The sequence below is a fragment of the Ambystoma mexicanum genome, chromosome 4p, assembly GCF_040938575.1.
Source record: "Ambystoma mexicanum isolate Mex_15411 chromosome 4p, UKY_AmexF1_1, whole genome shotgun sequence".
Classification (NCBI taxonomy): domain Eukaryota; kingdom Metazoa; phylum Chordata; class Amphibia; order Caudata; family Ambystomatidae; genus Ambystoma; species Ambystoma mexicanum.
In genome coordinates this window covers 111876420-111893590 of record NC_090927.1, presented here as the reverse complement: position 1 = coordinate 111893590, position 17171 = coordinate 111876420, and the positions used below count along the sequence as shown (strand labels likewise).

At 43.8% G+C, this 17171-nt stretch overlaps 1 protein-coding gene across 2 annotated transcripts in view; it reads left to right on the top strand.

Moving 5' to 3' along the window:
- The window catches only part of MPV17 (mitochondrial inner membrane protein MPV17), a 1213029-nt gene that overhangs the window by 572199 nt on the left and 623659 nt on the right, over positions 1–17171 (top strand). For both annotated transcript variants that reach the window (XM_069605498.1, XM_069605497.1), the window contains exon 4: positions 3193–3308. In XM_069605498.1, coding sequence (XP_069461599.1) covers positions 3193–3308 — 116 coding nt within the window. The remainder of the gene's footprint in view (positions 1–3192; positions 3309–17171) is intronic.

Sequence of the window (17171 nt, the reverse complement as noted above, 5' to 3'; positions counted from 1 at the left end):
TGTAGGCACATAGACAATCACCTAGTTATGGCTGGTGGCAGTGGATGTGTTCTACCAACTATTGTGTATTTTTTGTACCGCAGGCTATGTCCATAGCCTCGGTCGTGCACAAGGGGGGAACCCTAATACCAACTTGGGGCCTCCCTTCTTTTTTCGCCATTACTAGCATGGTTTTTCTTTGTTAGCCCGTCTACCATTCTGGGAGGGGGAGGTTAGTGTGTGTGTTTTGCCTTTGGCAGGAATTTTTCAGTATCCCCACCTAGGCTCCAGAGTGTCTGGGCAGGCAGGAAGTGGGGATGGGGTCTTCTCCCGCCTGTCCTTTGTCTGCCAGAGTACCTGAATAGGACCAGCTCCCACAAACACCCTTTCTGTAAAATGCTTAGGGAGATTGCAGAGGAGTGTATGCTGGAACTGTATAAAAGGTGAGGCTTCTTGAGTGAAGAGCAAGTTGACCACTGGAAGCTGAAGTAAACGAAGAAGATGACCAGAGATGTCTGAAGACCCTTTGCAACACTGTGAAGTAATCACTGCTGTCCTGACCCCGTTTTCTGTGCGACAGAGGAGCTCCGAAGAGGACTCCTTCCCTTTGGCTGGTGGGAACAACCAGTTTCAAGACAAACTTTGAATTGAGCCATATCCTGAGGTGCTAGGTGTTACCAGAGCTGTAGAACCCCAATACCAGCAGACCTACTGGCCATTTCAAGTGCATCGTCGTGGAAAGGCCGAATCTGTCCAAATAATTTCTGACACTCCAAAGATCTGATCCAACTTGCCCAGACCCCCTTGCCAGAGTGCATGACTGCCGAAAGTGAAGAAGATTGACCAGGCGATTTGTGTCCTTTGTTGGTGCTGCAGAAAAGGTGCCAAAACCACGGAGTGAACCAAGAGGTTGTGCCACAGGTTCTCCCCCGAGACTGCTGCTGAGAGATCCCGTCCATTGTCCGGCCTTCAGTCATCAGATCAAGAAATCCAGAAGTCGGGTCCAGAGCTGCAACATCGCAAAGCATCCACAGCAAACATTTTCTTCTAACCTAAGGTACTGTGGGAAAAAAGGTATTGCTTACTTGATTCCTAGTTGCTCCAGGGCATTGGAGTGCACATAGAGGTGCCCAGGCTTACCCCCTCTTACCTCTGACTCAAGCCGCTGCTTGTGTCCTTTCATCAAGTCCTTTTACATGTCTCCCTTGTTAGTTGTTAACTTGCTGCTTCTATAACACTCGAGACTGGAAGAAATCCTCAGGAACTCTTCGTATTTTGCTGCTTGTTAAGACTTTGCGCCCTCTCCGAACTGCCATTAGCTAGGGTTGCGTTTTTGGACTTAAAATACTTGCTGCACGAAGAAACCCTCTCTTGAAGCAGGCTAATGTTACACTAACTAACCATTTTCCTCCCTTAAAGTGATTGTACTATATGTGTTTGCAGAGTAAATGTATTACCGTATGAACTGTTAGAAATCGCAGGTGCGTGTTCTAACAGATAATACGATAACATTGGGGGTAATTCCGAGGTTGGAGGTAAGGGATTACCGGCGCTGGTAAGGGCACAGATGCCGGTAATCCCTTACCTCCGTATTCCGAGTTCCCTTTGCGGGTCCCTCTTTACCTCCTGCTTTTAGCAGGAGTAAATTACGGGACCCGCAAAGGTACCTCGGAGGTAATTACGGTACAATAATTTACAATGCCGTAATTACCTCCTTCCAAATTCCCATTGTCAGACACGGGAATGGGGAAGGGAAAAGGTGAATGGGGAATTATCGGTCCCTCCAACCTTAGAATGGGACCGGTAATTACTCCATACACCATGCCGGATTTCCGGCGAGTTGGGAGGCAACCATGGAGCTATTTACTCCATGGTTACCTCCTAACTCGGAATGAGGGCCATTGTCTTTTCCCTTTCTAACGTTGCAACAAATGTAACCGTGAACAAACACAAAAGTGAAAGTGTCCTTTGAAGTGTATTATCAAGTATTCCGAAGTGTTCTGGTGTAAACGTCTAAAGTATTTTAAAGTGATTCTGGTGTGTATATATAATAAATATATAATTTTAAATTCATTATAAGTGTAAGAGATTCTTTGGTGTGATGGCCTATCTAAGGTTCATTGTGCTTACCTACAGCTCACATCTTCCTCTTAAGATAAGACTGACTGCTCTGTCACACTACCAAGGTCCTGAGTTACTGATACTAAGAGTTGGAAATCTACAAACCACTGGGGTAGCTTACTAAAGTCTTGCTACTGGTAGGACTTTAGGAAAACTCCCCTAACAGCTCTCCCATGCCATCATCCACCGTAAACTAGATTCCTGCAATGCCTTTTACATGGGCATCTCCATGAAAAACATTGTCAAACTACAACCCCTTACAAAACAAAGCTCTCTGTGCAGCCATGGGCCTCAAGTGCTCTGATCACATCTCGGCCACTAGACTTAACGTACACTGGCATCCCAAAGCCTGCATTGAATTTAGGATTTTGTCATTCGCATACAGATGCATCAACAAAGAGACCCCACTCTACCTCAATGACTGTGTAGTCCCAAAACGCCATGTGCGTCACCTATGATCCTCCACCAGTCTCACTCTTGACACTCCCAGATTAAATTGTAAAAGAGTGTGATGCGCTAGCTACCTTGTCAGGGCTCCCTCTCACTAGAACTCCTTTCCTGCCGACATCAGAAATGAACACTCGTACACAGCTTTCAGAAAGCGTGTTAAAGCCTGGCTATTCAACAAATACGAATAACTCTGTCTAACACTGTTTGTTGCTTACTTCCATGGCTGACTACCTGTAGTATGTTCGCTTGTACAAACGCTGTGATAACTGCGGGTCTGAGTGTTACAGCAATTTATTTTTATTTCTTACATTTATGTATCTGCTCACCATTTCTAATAATGTGGATTTCAATAGACATGTCGACCTCTTGCGTCCTACTTTTTACAAAAGCTAGATCTGTTGGTTATGTAATTGCTTGTTTGCACTTACTGCATGGCTGTATATTTTTACTCCATGGATCCAAGATCTGAGCTCTCTCTCCCTGGAGGCGACATTACCAAAATTTGCAAGATGTGGACATAACATGCAAAAGATCCTCCTTTAAAGAATGCCCGTGTTGGTCTCCGTTTGAAGCATGTATTGATTTTTCGATTCAATGTTATGCCACCACTTACAAATGGCTCCATTTGTCGCTGTCTCACAGGTACTCTCATGGGAGTCGGTGATGTGATTTCCCAGCAAGCTGTGGAGCATAAAGGACTAAGAGAACACAACCCAGTGAGGACCATGAAAATGATGAGCATTGGGTTCTTCTTTGTGGTGAGTCTTGTTATTATCATTGCCTCCATGATATCCATGTTTTTGTGATTTGCACTTCAGTGTCTCCTGTAACGGTTTAGAGGAGCAGGTGGACACATTTTCCCTAGTCTCCACCCCCTCACCACCGTCCTATTGGAATAGTAGCCGAAGAGCTACAATTGGGAACCCATACATGAATCCCTGCAATATTCCTATACCACGTAGAGTATATGAGGGACAATATGCACTCAGACAACCATTTAGATTGTATCCTCGCACTGAGCAAGCAGAGGAATGCCACTAGGAAGAAAAGCTCAGCATCATGGAACGTTAAAATGAAACTTGATAATAGCAAAGTGATGTCATAAAGAAGATATAATAAACTATGATGAAACGATATGAAAAAACTTAAAATTAACTATGTAACTGAAGCATTAAGAGAAACATGTACCCAAAGATAAAGTAATCACGCACACAAAGAAGATGAAGTAACGTACGGATCAATAACTGTAAATACGCAGTGCCGCAAGGTAGAAAAAGCATATTGAAGCTTGCTAAAAGAGGAATATGAACAACGTTTCGGACGGCCATAGGAAGAAAATGGATGACGGCTCATACCAAGAATCAACCCAGCTACCTCAAAATACAAGCCCAGGATAGGGAGGATAGCTCAGTGGCAACGCGCTCGTCTTGGAAGCAAGACGACACGAAGCAACACAGGTTCGATGCCCGGGTCGCACTTAGAAAACTCTGGGTGTTTAAGCGCGTTATAAATACACAACTAAGAAAAAAACAATTACGCAGCTAAAAAGAAAACAATTCTTGTAACGCCGCCTCGAAGCCCGCGGGCTGTGTGAGCGCTTTAAAAAAATTAAAAAAATAAATAAAAAGATCGCAAAGTAAAGAGACGATCAAGAAACTGTTTTCATGTCTAGAAGAAAGGAGTACATTGGCCTGCACCCAAGGAGGCCATTTCGAGAGATGAATACGGAGCACAAAGGGAGTCGAATGAATACACCATGTGCGTAGGACATATTTCTCCTAAGATTAAGAAGAACAAGAACATTTACAGAAGCCAAGTAATGGGCAAACAATATGGCAGAAGCCTGTGTGAGGTGGAGTGAGCAAGTCTCTAAAGGCTATAGTGAGTAATGACATCCTGTTTATTAAAACCAAATCGGAGTAAATAGATGGTTGAAATTGACAAATTCGTGGTCTCCTAACACATGATGAAGAACTTGCAAACGAGGACTATTCATTAGAGTCGAAACTAATGGAAGTGGTGTGCCTACACTCCCTTGAATGTTCCAGGACAGTAAGCAAGCTAGCAAGGTCAACTTTAGACAGAAGACATTGGCATAAGGCCTGCTGAAGAAAGTTGATGGACTAATTGGCAAAACAAGGGAAGAGCTGACATATCTCAAAGAACCTGGGTTTCGTTTTCACGTACGTGCTGCTAGCGAGCCGAATGTCCAAGGTTGGATAGGGTTGATGACCAGTTAGAAGGCCTGTACAGCACTTTTATATACAGTGTTGCATATCACTATTCCACTGCCATATTATCTGCTGTAATCAGTATATTACGCATGGAAAAGTAGCTCAGGGCGTGTCCTACAGTGAAGGGGCAGCCAATGAGATATTAAAACTCATGTATTCTGTACATAGATATGTTCCCCTAATCCAATCCTTCCCATCGATAGGTTTTGTAATATGCCACTTAGGATGAGGTCTGTAATGACGTGTGCGAAAGTATATAAATCATGTATAACCAAAATAAAATGTGATCTTACAAGCATTGTGTTAATGAATGAATGTCTATTTTACCCTGCTTTCTTTCATTGAGATAAAAGCAGTATTTTACCATCTTCCTTGAGTCTGTCCGGTTATTTGCTCTGAGATATTATATTGGTAGTTCTATCAAGCACAAAGAAGACGCTTCAAGGTGCTAGTGCACATTTGGTAGCATTGTGGAGGGTTCAGGTCTAATCGACCTAAGGCACAGATCCAGACCTCCGGACCTTCGGCGGTTGGGGAGCTTCCTGCGGAGAGCAGAGCATAGAAAATCACGTGACAGAAGAGACGGTCCAGCAGGTCCCGCTTTGACAAAATTCCTGTCCGGTCCCTGCAGGTGCCCCGCGGATGAAAGGTGAACTGGTCGATTCTGGGAGAGTCGATGCCAAGGCACTCAAACTGAGTGACAGATATATGTAGACCATAGGGTGAAAGGATTGTGGTTGTGTTATGATATATATATATATATATATATAATGATCAATAAAGAGTAACTTGATTTTTGGGGGTTATAAAAGAGAAGAGAGACGAATAACAGAAAGGTTCCACGCTAATAACTCCATATTGGAGTATTGAGGATTCCTAAAGGAAGAGCCAATTAGAAGAGTGCGTACCAAACTCTGAGACGGTGAAATAAAAGGAGAAGAGCTACTTTTACTAAAGACAGTAAAAGAAGTCATACGTAGGGTTAAGAAGTGCACATGTGTAAGGGTTATAATTGGTTTGTATAAAGAATAGTGTGTTTAAAACTAACGAAACAATAATAACAAATAGTAAAAATAAATAAAAGCAATCTTTTCTTCACATTTTAAATCAAGAATTGACGTCAATCAGAAAAGTTAAAAGTAGAAGAAACTAATATATAAATAAAGAAGAGAACTTAAAGATACTAAAAACAGAACGATGTAAAAATAATTAACAAAGTATGTAAACGAAGGAGCAAAAAGAACAGTGCTAAAAGATTTTTTTCAAAAATGTTAAATAAAGGTAGGGAAAATATTCAGATTTTTGGAATACGAGCGGCGATTGATGGCACCTGCTCAAATACATTAAAATGATATATTTAAATTGGAAAGTAAAACAAAAGATTGGTTGAGTATTGACAGTCTGAATTGACTTGTCACCATGGAAGAGCCACCTCTCTTACATCTATGCAGAACATTAGCAAGGTACACAGCCAAAATTAGGCAGTATCGTTTTGAATGGGTCAAGGGCACACCCAAGAAGACATTTATGCCCTGGCCTCCACAGGGTTCATTGTCAAACACAGTATTATGTAATATGCGACATATTTACATGCCAATCATAAAGGAAAGAAGTTAGAGAAAAGGTTGGCAGTTTAGAACTCTGGAAAATGTACCAGAATGAGAAAGAAGATCCAGTTTATAGGGAATGGATGCTCAATCAGCATAAAGGGGAGAATGTAACACCCTCAGCTCCCCTTCCCACTCCTGAGAAACAAGACGTAGAGACTAAGGAGAAGGGATATTATCATTTAAAGGAATCAAGAGCAGCAGCAGGGTATGTTAATCCACCATATGAGCCCCCTGTGTATAGTAGTGAAGACAATGAGGAAGAGAACAAAAGTACAGAATGCAAATACATTTTGACACACGATGAAGGTAAACAGCGTGATGAGAAAAACGACAGAGAGAATAGACAGATTTAGATAGAGGAAGAGGCAGAGAGACAGAAGGGAATAAAGGACACAGCTAAGGGCCCGACAATGATACAGAACAAATGGTTGGGAGGACAAATACTGCTCAAACTAGACGATAAAGGCATTAATCGAGTGCGAGAAAGAGAGGAAAGGGAAGAACGAGCGAAGAAAGAGAAGAAGAGAGATTATATGAACAAGAAAGGGACAAAGAATGTAAGCAAAGCGAAGAGTGAAGAAAGTATAAGGAAAGAAAAGATTAGAAGAAGAGAAACGTGAAGAAGCAGAAGCCCAAAGAATGAAAGTACACAGGTTGCAAAGAAGGCGAGAGGAAGAGGAATTCAGGGAGATAAACAGAAGAGAAAAAGAAATGAACCGAAGTAGGGGATTAAAAGATGATGAGATTGAATATATATGCTGCAGAAGCATAGTGCCTATAGAAACAAGAGCGGACTGAAGACACAAGAGGGTCACAACCGTCCCACGGGGGGTTGCCAGGAATATGAGGAATACCAACATAGACACAGAGACTATAGGGACAAGGATTGGGAAATGATATAGGCAAATGAGTATAAGGAAGGATACAGAACTTAAGAGGTTGATCAAGGAACTTCCTTTAAGGAAATAGGAGGAAGTTTAGATGACGTCATAACAGACGTTCATAGAACAATTTCCTTAAGCAGGTTAGAGCTTGATGAAGTAGAAGAAGATAAAACTCACACGAGTTGGGGCATAATGATGTCAGACGAAGAAAGGAAACAAAACAAGAGAATGCGAAAGGAAAGTGCATATGGATTTTCAAGAGAATCAAGTGTAGACAAAGGGGTAAAATGGTCAGATTTAGAGGACCCCATAGAAAAACACCAGAACCGACACTATTTACTGAACAACCGCAAGTACGATCACACAGTACAGGGGATATACCCCTGCCTTATGGGGGCAAGTTAAGGGCATTGGCAGGAAGGAGACAAGCAGGCGAGGACAATGCTGCCTGGAGAACAAGGTAGGGTAGGTATGAGCGGATGTATACGATATGGCCATGGCACAATTGTTCGCGGCTGAATTGACTGTGCTCAATTCGGCCGTGAAGACAATTTTTCTGTGTCGAAATCCGGCCAAACTTAAACCCCCCCATAGCCCCCAATACATTCCACCACCGACCCCCTACTTACCTTTTTGGCATCCACACATCTTCTAACCCTGCGGCGTCAGATCCGACCCGCCTATGCTGGTCAGATCTAATGCCGCATGGTCCCCTTCTTCATTTTTTTCCCCATCCCCTGCCTCCAAACCTCTGGAAGCGGGGGACACCTCCGCTACCCCAAAAGGCCATCACTACCAAACATGGGGAGCGGGGGAGTAACACTTGCTCCCCATGTTTGGTAGTGATTACCCAATCTGATTGTTTCCAAATGATCGAAAAGGTACTGGCCGAATTCGGCCAGATTTACCATACGATCAAATGGAAACTATCAATTTGGGTACTACCGTATGAGCAGGGACTAGGTTTTCACACTATCCACTATTAGAGAAAGGAGGGGGTCGACCACAATATATAACATGGCCACAGATGGATAAGGAGAATTTAAAGTGTACATTACCAAGTTTAACATCCGGTGCAGGAAAATGGATTAAAGAAGTTAGAGAAAAGAACGTCAGGAATGGTGTTATCCATAGGCGATAAAAAAGGCCTATTATCAGCCATTCTAGGATAGAGAGCTGTAAGGAAGGCATGGTATCAAAAAGTAAGAAAGATACAAGTGATCACAGTTCAAGGGTGTTTACTGAACTTCAGTCGGGTTTGAAAAAAGCACCTATCTAATCCTAAATCTAAAGATGGGAGCTAGCTACGACCATCACATAATAATACTGTAGTCCTAGTGGTGTCTTGTCAAAATAAAAGGACCCATGCTAATAAACCTATTGCCAATCCTTACTTCCAAATACAAATAGTGTGGGGAACAATATTATGTAAAAGAAAAGTGTTCAAGAAATTATATGTCAGGATATTCAAGCCGTTGACTTCCCTTCCCCACGTTTTCAGCATGGGACAAGGCGGCACACCCGAGCGTAGCACACTCTCTGGCTTCTCTAGCATGAGGATGCAGTTCAGAATCTTCTTTTCAAGGCCTTCTGTGCCAAAGGCTCTTTGTCATTCAAAGTCTCTTACTTCAGGGCCTGATGCAAAAAAACAAACGTTAAAGTACCTTTACTTTGAACATGAACTGTTCACCCCGGATCCCATTCCGCCGGGCTCAGACCCAAATCAACACAAAAACCTTCAATTGATCTCCCTCTACCGGTCTCGGATCGAATTCACGTACCTTTCCAAACTTTCTCTATTTCATCAAAATCAAAGGCTTTCGACTGTGCGTGGGATTTTGATTGACCGGTCGCATGACCACTTCGATTCACATTTATTCATTCTCTTTCAAATAATCTCCCTCAGCCAGGCTCAGATCAAATGTATCTACTTTCATCACTCCGCAGCTGGATACTTACAGAGACCTTCGATTGAGCACCCACGTAGTGCCGGACCACTCTGTCAAAGGTATTGTAGTTTGCTTTAAAGTTCAAAGTATGTCCCGGGAGGATAGCTCAGAGGCAACGTGCTCGCCAGTGAAGCAAGACGACACGGAGCACCACAGGTTCGATCCCCGGGTCCGCGCTTAGAAACCTCTGGGTATTAAGCGCGTTATAAATAACGTATCATATCATATCAATCACTCATCAGCAGTTCACATCACATGCGTCTGTTATGCGCATTTTAACAATGTTCATTCCACCGCTCGCCATAAAATGTTACTGCTTGCAACTTTGTATTCAACACTTGTATCGGTCTCCCCAACTCACCGGCTGTGTTGCTTTTACTGACGCTGTTTGTTCTTGGAGCCAAGGACAGTACCATGGCAGCTGGCGATTCTCCATGCCATGATTATTGAAGCGGGAGGGTGCCTCTGACACACAATGCAGGATTCTTCAGCCTGGTTTCCTGGTCTTACACTTTCTACTCTCGAGGTTTTGTGAAAGTAACGGTTCCTTGTCAAAAAGGTCAAGGGAACTCCCCTCCTTGCGATCCTCTTCTGGTTTGCTGTCTTTCTTCTCTCGTTAAACTGCCATCTTGGAACTACTGTTTCCTCGTGTGTTTTGCTTCGCTCAGAGTGTGCTCTCATGTTCCGCCATTTATCCGTGTAGGGAAGTGTAATGTTATGTTAATGCGATTGTCGATAATTGCCTCAACTTGCCTGACCATAGTATTGGGACATGTCAGTTACACGGCTCGGGTGTTAGTCTGTTTTCCCTTTCCCTGTCAGTGAGAAAGTGTTTGTGTTGTAAAGGGGCGGGGGTAGTTCCTAGGATGTGGTTAAAGTGTTACAGGCACGATGATACCACGTCTCACCATCCGGTGTCCCACTCCCCGAAAACCCCTCACCCAGGTGATACTCCCGCACTGGTCCACCCCAAGGAACTGGATCCAAAAGCGATGGCCGTGTCCTGGCCACCTGGATAACAGATCCCCGGGTACTAGTGGGTGAGACACCTTCTGCTTTCTGAATGTAAGCGTCCCCAGAAACGCACCCCCCTTAGTGAGAGGCAATAAAGGACACACCCCAGACGGGGGAATGAGGCCAGGACCAAGTGCGGGTGAGATTAAAAGAACTTTATATAGATCAATATAAGGCATGCAAAGGACTCTGCAAACTCCGAGAGCGCTCTGTCTGACAATAGCAAAGACAGGCCTACTTATTTCCAAAAAACGTCATGCGGGACACAAGCTATAGGGGACACATAATCGTGGGGATTGGTGGTGATGTCTAGGGGATATACACAGTAGATGGCCGCTCCTCCAGGATTGGCTGACGTAGGTGCTGCGCCACGTGGGGTTGGAAGGTCAGCTGGGCTCATCGGAGTGGAGTGCCGGGCCGGACATGCCTTGTAACGATGATTGATACCTAAACTAACATTTGCCCTTTTGGCCACACATTCCCACCCATTCGTCACACTTTATGCTTTCTGTTGGTTTGCAACTCTTGTAAGCGCTGACCTTAGATCAATATGTGGACAGGAACATTGATATGCGATCTGAAATGTCTCAATACATCAGTTTGGAGGATACCTTAGGTTCAAACAATCTGGACTCAAGTGCATAGTCAGGGGCATGGGAGGGATCGCTTGACTACCCTGTCTTGGCAGTTTAGGTGAGGGATGGTATTACGATCTGTTGGTAAACGTGTGGGCGCCCCCCTTTTTAGGGTTATTAACTTGGGGTCGACAGAGATACCACTGGCCTGTGGGGGGCATGTGACTGGTGCCTGGGGGATGGTGGGATTTAGGACCAGGTAGCTCGTAAGTCATGGAGTCAGGCTGTGGCGGCCTCTGGCATGGGGGAGGCGGATGCTTGAAATGGGTCCAGCAGGGTCGGGAGGGGAGGCGAGGCGGTGCTGTTTGAACACCAGCTATCTCTGGAGGGCCTGGGCGGGAGGAGGGGGAAATGGCCTTGCAGCTCTGTGCGCGGCATCTTGCACATGGCGGTATACTGTCCCGTGGGTGAGGGGCGAATAACAACGCGTGGGGTCTTTAAAAGGACTCGTATGCATTTGCACTAGAAGGAATATTAACTGGGGACCATACTCTTTAGCACACCAATTCACATCTATAGTTGACATACGAACATGAGGTAGTGTTAGGCAGGTGTATGTATAAAGAGGGCAACACATGTTATTACATCTTGTTATCAGCTAGCCAGTCTTTGTACATCTCTACATTATAAACAATATCGGTTGCATATTTACTCTGTATCCATTCTCCTTCACATTAGTAGCGAACGTTAGTCAACAGGACATACATTACATAAATGTTTTCTACACATTGCAAGAGTTTTCGGGGTAGGTATGGGTGTGAGGCGCCACGCCGTCTAACGTTGGGGGCTTGGTACAGGGTCAGGGCCTACAGGTTTTGGGCTGGTTTCAGATGCTTCCTAATGTTCCCGTTCATGACTGGGGCAATGATGTACTACAGAAGGTTAACAGCTACAGTGTTTTATTTTTTTGTTTGTTCGTGTCTGGTGGCTCGTGAGAACGAGTCCTCAGCGGATCTACCATGCAGTGGGAGGTGGGGGAAGTGTGGGCCTCTGTGAGCGTGGTCGAGTGGGGGTCAATCTGCAGCTTTCAGTGTGCACGTTGGCTCTGCCTGGGTTAGATCTGAACGTTTCTAGCAAGATGGGGTTGGCTCAATACAAGATGGCGTCTGTGCTCTGCCACATAACGTGGTGGTGCAGCCTCACGTGTCGGTCTGCAGCCGCCCTGCCGCCTGGGCCCGGGGGCCGGTGGGCTGCCGACAAGTCATGAGTCTTCACCAGGGTGGGACATGCAGAGGGAGGGGGGTCCTATTGACCTATCCTCCTCTACATTTCTCACAGAGCTAACAGCATTTGGAGAAAAGCAGGATACCCAAAAGTGACTGCAAAAAACACAGTACATGATGGAGCGCCATTTAATAATTGTAGAGCAATGACACAAACAGTACAGTTACCACAGCAAAATAGAAAAGTATATTGTCCAGATCAGAGTCGGTATAATGTTATGCCGAGAAGCAGAGGGAATGGGCCACGAGGAGGAGAACGAGGTGGATTTTAAAGCCCTCAAGGAAGGGGAGGATTGAATGGTGGACAGCCACTGCAATATTGGAATTGTGGAAAAGTAGGACAACTAGCCAGACCATGTAGTTGCAGGGGAGGCATGCAGCAACAGAATTGGCAATCTCCAAGTGGGGGGATGGGATATGCTGCACAATATAATGCAGATTCACATGGATATTATGCCCAAGATCACACAACCTCAGGCATATACACCGCAACCACAGCAATAACAGCAAGCGTCAATGCAGATGCAATCACCACAGGGGCAGCAACAACAGCAAGTACCTATGCAGATGCAACAGGCACCAACCCAACAAGTACAATGTATCCCAATGCAACAGACAGTTGCATCACAATGGGAAATGGACACGGGAGCTACGCAGGTACTTAGACCTAAGTTAGGGAGTGTGACTGAGGTAGGAGGGAATCCTTTCGCAGGCACAGGGATGAATTTATATCCACAATAGGACAGCCCACAGAATGATCTGATGGGTTCAGTACTGTCTGTAACACTAGACCCCCAAGAGGAACCAAGGATCAAGGTGACGATAGGATGCAATACGTTTTCATTTCTTGTAGATAATGGAGCAACTCGTTCCTTTGTCTGCAAGGGAAAATATACAATTACAGCAGACCGCTCCATGTCCCTTTGTTTGACCGGAAGGTAGAATTCTCTCTCCCCGTTCACATCCTACTCAGCAGGCTGTACCGGAATGCAAGATTGAACATGCATCCTTGAACACTACCAGTTGCCCAATCCAATTTTTGAGTCTGGTACAAGCAAAATAAGGGTTGGGTGATATACCGTTGGAGACAATTGCTACACTCTCCGATTTTGTCAGCATGCTAAACCATGCTGTGGCCCTGAAGAAAGTGGGAAAATAATAGGCACCACTGAAACCGGTAGGCCTGACCTGACCTTTTCCAGAAAAGGAATACACCACTGGCATGGTAAAAAGGTCTTAAAGTAATGGAATTGTTTTAACTCTCCACCAAGAGGGTGAAGGGTTTTTGGGAACAACATTGCACAAGAACTAGAATGGCATCATTTAGCAATGTTTGTTTGGAACACCGATACACAGTGGTTTATAACTAACCAGAGCAGACTCCTGTTTGCATGATATTTTATGGTGTGTGAATGCATAGCAAAGAAAAAGCATAAAAGTGGAAATTTTCATTTGCGAAGCAAAAAACACATATGTAAAAAATGTGTCTTTTACAATTTAGGGTGGCTATAACTAGATAGGGCCAGTTTTCTTGACCTAGCCCCTCACCCTAGATAAGCAGCCCATCAGCGCAACCTAGGGATAGTTATTCTATGAGGGTTTAGTTAAATCTGTTGGAGGGAAAGTCAGATGAATGTTACATGTTTGGTAAAAATTTAAAATAATTGTGAATTATAAACCTGAGATCCTATTGTGTGATGGAAAATATACAATGTCAGGCATTGCCATGAATGCTCAGGGATTTTCTGGGGTGACACATTTAGTTCCATTTACAAACTAATTGCCTATTTCTATAGTTGAACACTACATATATATGCCATTATTATACACCAGGCGAATACCGGTAAACATACTAGCACGTGACTTAATGACACAGCTTAACATTACACTATCTTTTACTTACAAAGGCATAGTGTGCTCAAACCCGGGGATACATTATATAAATGTGAGGGAGTTTATATTAGCATTTACAGTTAAAAAAGCCTTACGAGGAGTCCCTCTAGATGAGGTAGTATTTTTATATGGAGTGACTATATTATTATCATGGTTACGTAAATTATCAGGTAAATTATTGAGAATACGTGATACATTTTTGTTCAGGCCAGAAATCTCCATGGACAATGAAGAAGGGCAGGTTATCCCTTTAGAATTAGAAGCAGCAGTGGTCAGAGAAGAAAGGGTGATGCTTTATGACAGATGATGAGGGAAGGGGATGGAGAATGGTGATGGCCCTCAACGAAGGATATAGATTGACAGATGAGGAACAGTTTAGGGATGATTATTCAGATGACAAGTTAATATTTTTTTTATAAATCTCACGTATTGGATTAAAGTTGAGAGCATAGGGGTACCACAGAGAATGGCAGTGGTAAAACAGTAGCCGCCATTTTTTCTGGAAGACTTGAAAACATTTCCAAGTATATTATGGACGACAGGTCCATATGACGTGGGTCTACTGAAAGGAGTGGGAGCAGTGTAAATGGTATCCAATGTCTAGAGAAGCAGATGAAGGAATATTCCAAACAATATACTCCCTAATGAAGCAAGGCATCAAGGTGCCATCAGGTGCTCCATGCAACACAGCTGTGTACCTTGTCAAAAAAACAACAGGGGGGTCGTGGAGATACAAGTGATTTAGTTCCAAATCCCATGACAATATTGTGCAATATCCCTTCAAAAGCCAAGTATTTTACTGTTATCGATTTGAAAAATGTGTTTTTCTCAATTCACTTGCATGAAGACTCTGTCAAACTTATGATGATACTCACAAGGAAAGTGTACAAATTAGACAAGGAGATATGGGAGGAGAAAGGGATGAAGTTTACTTATTTTCCCATTCAAATTGAGAAGTCATGACAGCAGTTCTTACACAGAAAACGACGTTAGGGCATGGTCATAAACCATTAGCTTATTACAGGGCAATCCTAGATCCAGCAATCTTTAGCAGCCACTGCATTTGCAATTGAAGAGGCTTCAAGTATAACTATGAGGTGTTCCCTAACACTATTTATAGAGCATACATTATTTGCATTTCTGGAGAAACCCAAAAGTACATTGACCAGCCAAAGAGTGTTGGATAAGAGGATTATCTCAAACCCGGCATTCACAGTGAATCACGCAATTTTCCTAGCTGAGCTAGTGAGTGGGAGAAGATGATGATGTGAATGACTGTGGTACTTATACAGAATGCTATAATGATGTTAGAGAGAATGCTTTAGGGAGGTAGAAGTGGTCTTTATTGATGGGTCATCAAGGATTGACCGAAGACGGTGGTGAGACATACAGGATCAGCGGTAGCCAAGCTGACCCAAGAGGGCAAATTTGAAGCATTGATTAGTAGGAGATTGTCCCCAACCAACTCAGCACAGGCTGCAAAATTAGCCACTCTCATTGACGTGCTGCAAAGTTTTGAGGATGGGGAAGTGATGGTGTACTCTGACTCGCCTATGTGACGTCAACAGTACTCGCAGGCTGTTCACATTGGAAGAAGAGGGGCTTCCTACGCGCAGACAGAACTCCAGTGCAACATGCAGGGTTGTTGGATAAACTCATTGAAGCATTAGGTTTCCCAGATCATAGAGACTGTAAAATGCACAGCACATTCAAAAATAACAGATTTAATCTCCCCCGGAAAAGAAGCCACAGATTTAGAGGCATAAAAAGCAGCCTATTATCCAACCACATGTGAAAATTAGATGAAAAATATAAAGCAAACGACAAGGCGATGCATGCTGGTTAAGGAAGGATTTAATATGACGTCCATTGTGAATTTAATTGAAAAACAAGGACGAGCATCGCAAGAAGAAAAAGAGCTCTGAAAAAAGCGTGGGTGTTCTTTATCCCGCACTGAGGCAATTTAAAGCCAGGACAGTACAGGAAAGCCAGTTATGTCTCTAGCATTATGGAGGGTAGCATTGGAGCAGCTCCTCTATCCAGTACATATGACTCGAGAGAGTCTAGCTGCTACAATTGCAGAAGAATGTTTTTTACTGAATCTTGGTGAGCATGTGGCACAGTTCACTGTAAATTGTATTGTGCGCCAGAGGTTTACTGCAGCAAACACTTTACAAATGGTGAGAGGAGCAATCCCTAGACCCAATGGCCCCTTCCAACATCTGCATATAGATTATGTAGATATGTTGCAGACATGTAACGGCTATCGATACATGCTGGTCATAGTATGCCCCTTTTCTAGATAGATCGAAGTGGCATGCACACACCCTGATGCTGCGTGTGCCGCAAACATCTTTGTCTGTGAGGTATTCCCAAGATGGGGGGTGTGCGAGGTTTGGCGATCCAACAATGGGCCACACTTTGTAAAAGAACTCTTTGAAAATGTAGTCTCGCTCTTAGGCATCAAGCACAAGTTTGCTTCAGCTTATCTTCCGCAAGCCAACGGAATTTGCGAGAAATTAAATGGCCTTTTGAAGAAAAGAATAGCAAAGCTTAAGGTTACTTTAAAAAAGGGATGGCTACATTGCCTACCCCTTGAATTGTATGTATTGTGCAATCAACGTGGCTCGGATCACAATTTAATGCCCCATGAGCTGGTGCCTGGAAGCCATATGTGAACTCCCCTCACCCTCCCCAACAAGGGCAAATACAGACACCCAGAGTGTGGCGAGGGAATTATGTGATGAATTGCATGACTATTTGAAAGCAATGACTGCAAGTGTTTCTTGCATGTCTCAACAGCTCCAGAATCAATGGGAGAGGTCAAAATGAAACAAGGACTATTTGCCTATTCATTTGGAAGATTAACTAAAGTCTTTAGCAGTGTGCTCAGGGGACCATGTGCTAGTGCGCAGATTTGTAAGTACTTGGAGTACCCCTCAATTTAATGGTCTGTATGAGGCAGAGGAAGTAAGCCGTACTTCTGTCAAGCTGAAGGGAGGAAAGGTGTGGATCCACCTACACGACATCAAGCCCTATAATGGTGAAGCATTGACCTCTCCTGCAGCTACCCCCAGTGAAGCAAACGAAGCATGGCAACGAATGACAACAAGACCCATGTCCAAAAACAAAGACAAGGAAAGTGAAGAAAAATATAAAAATGTTCGATTAGGGTACCC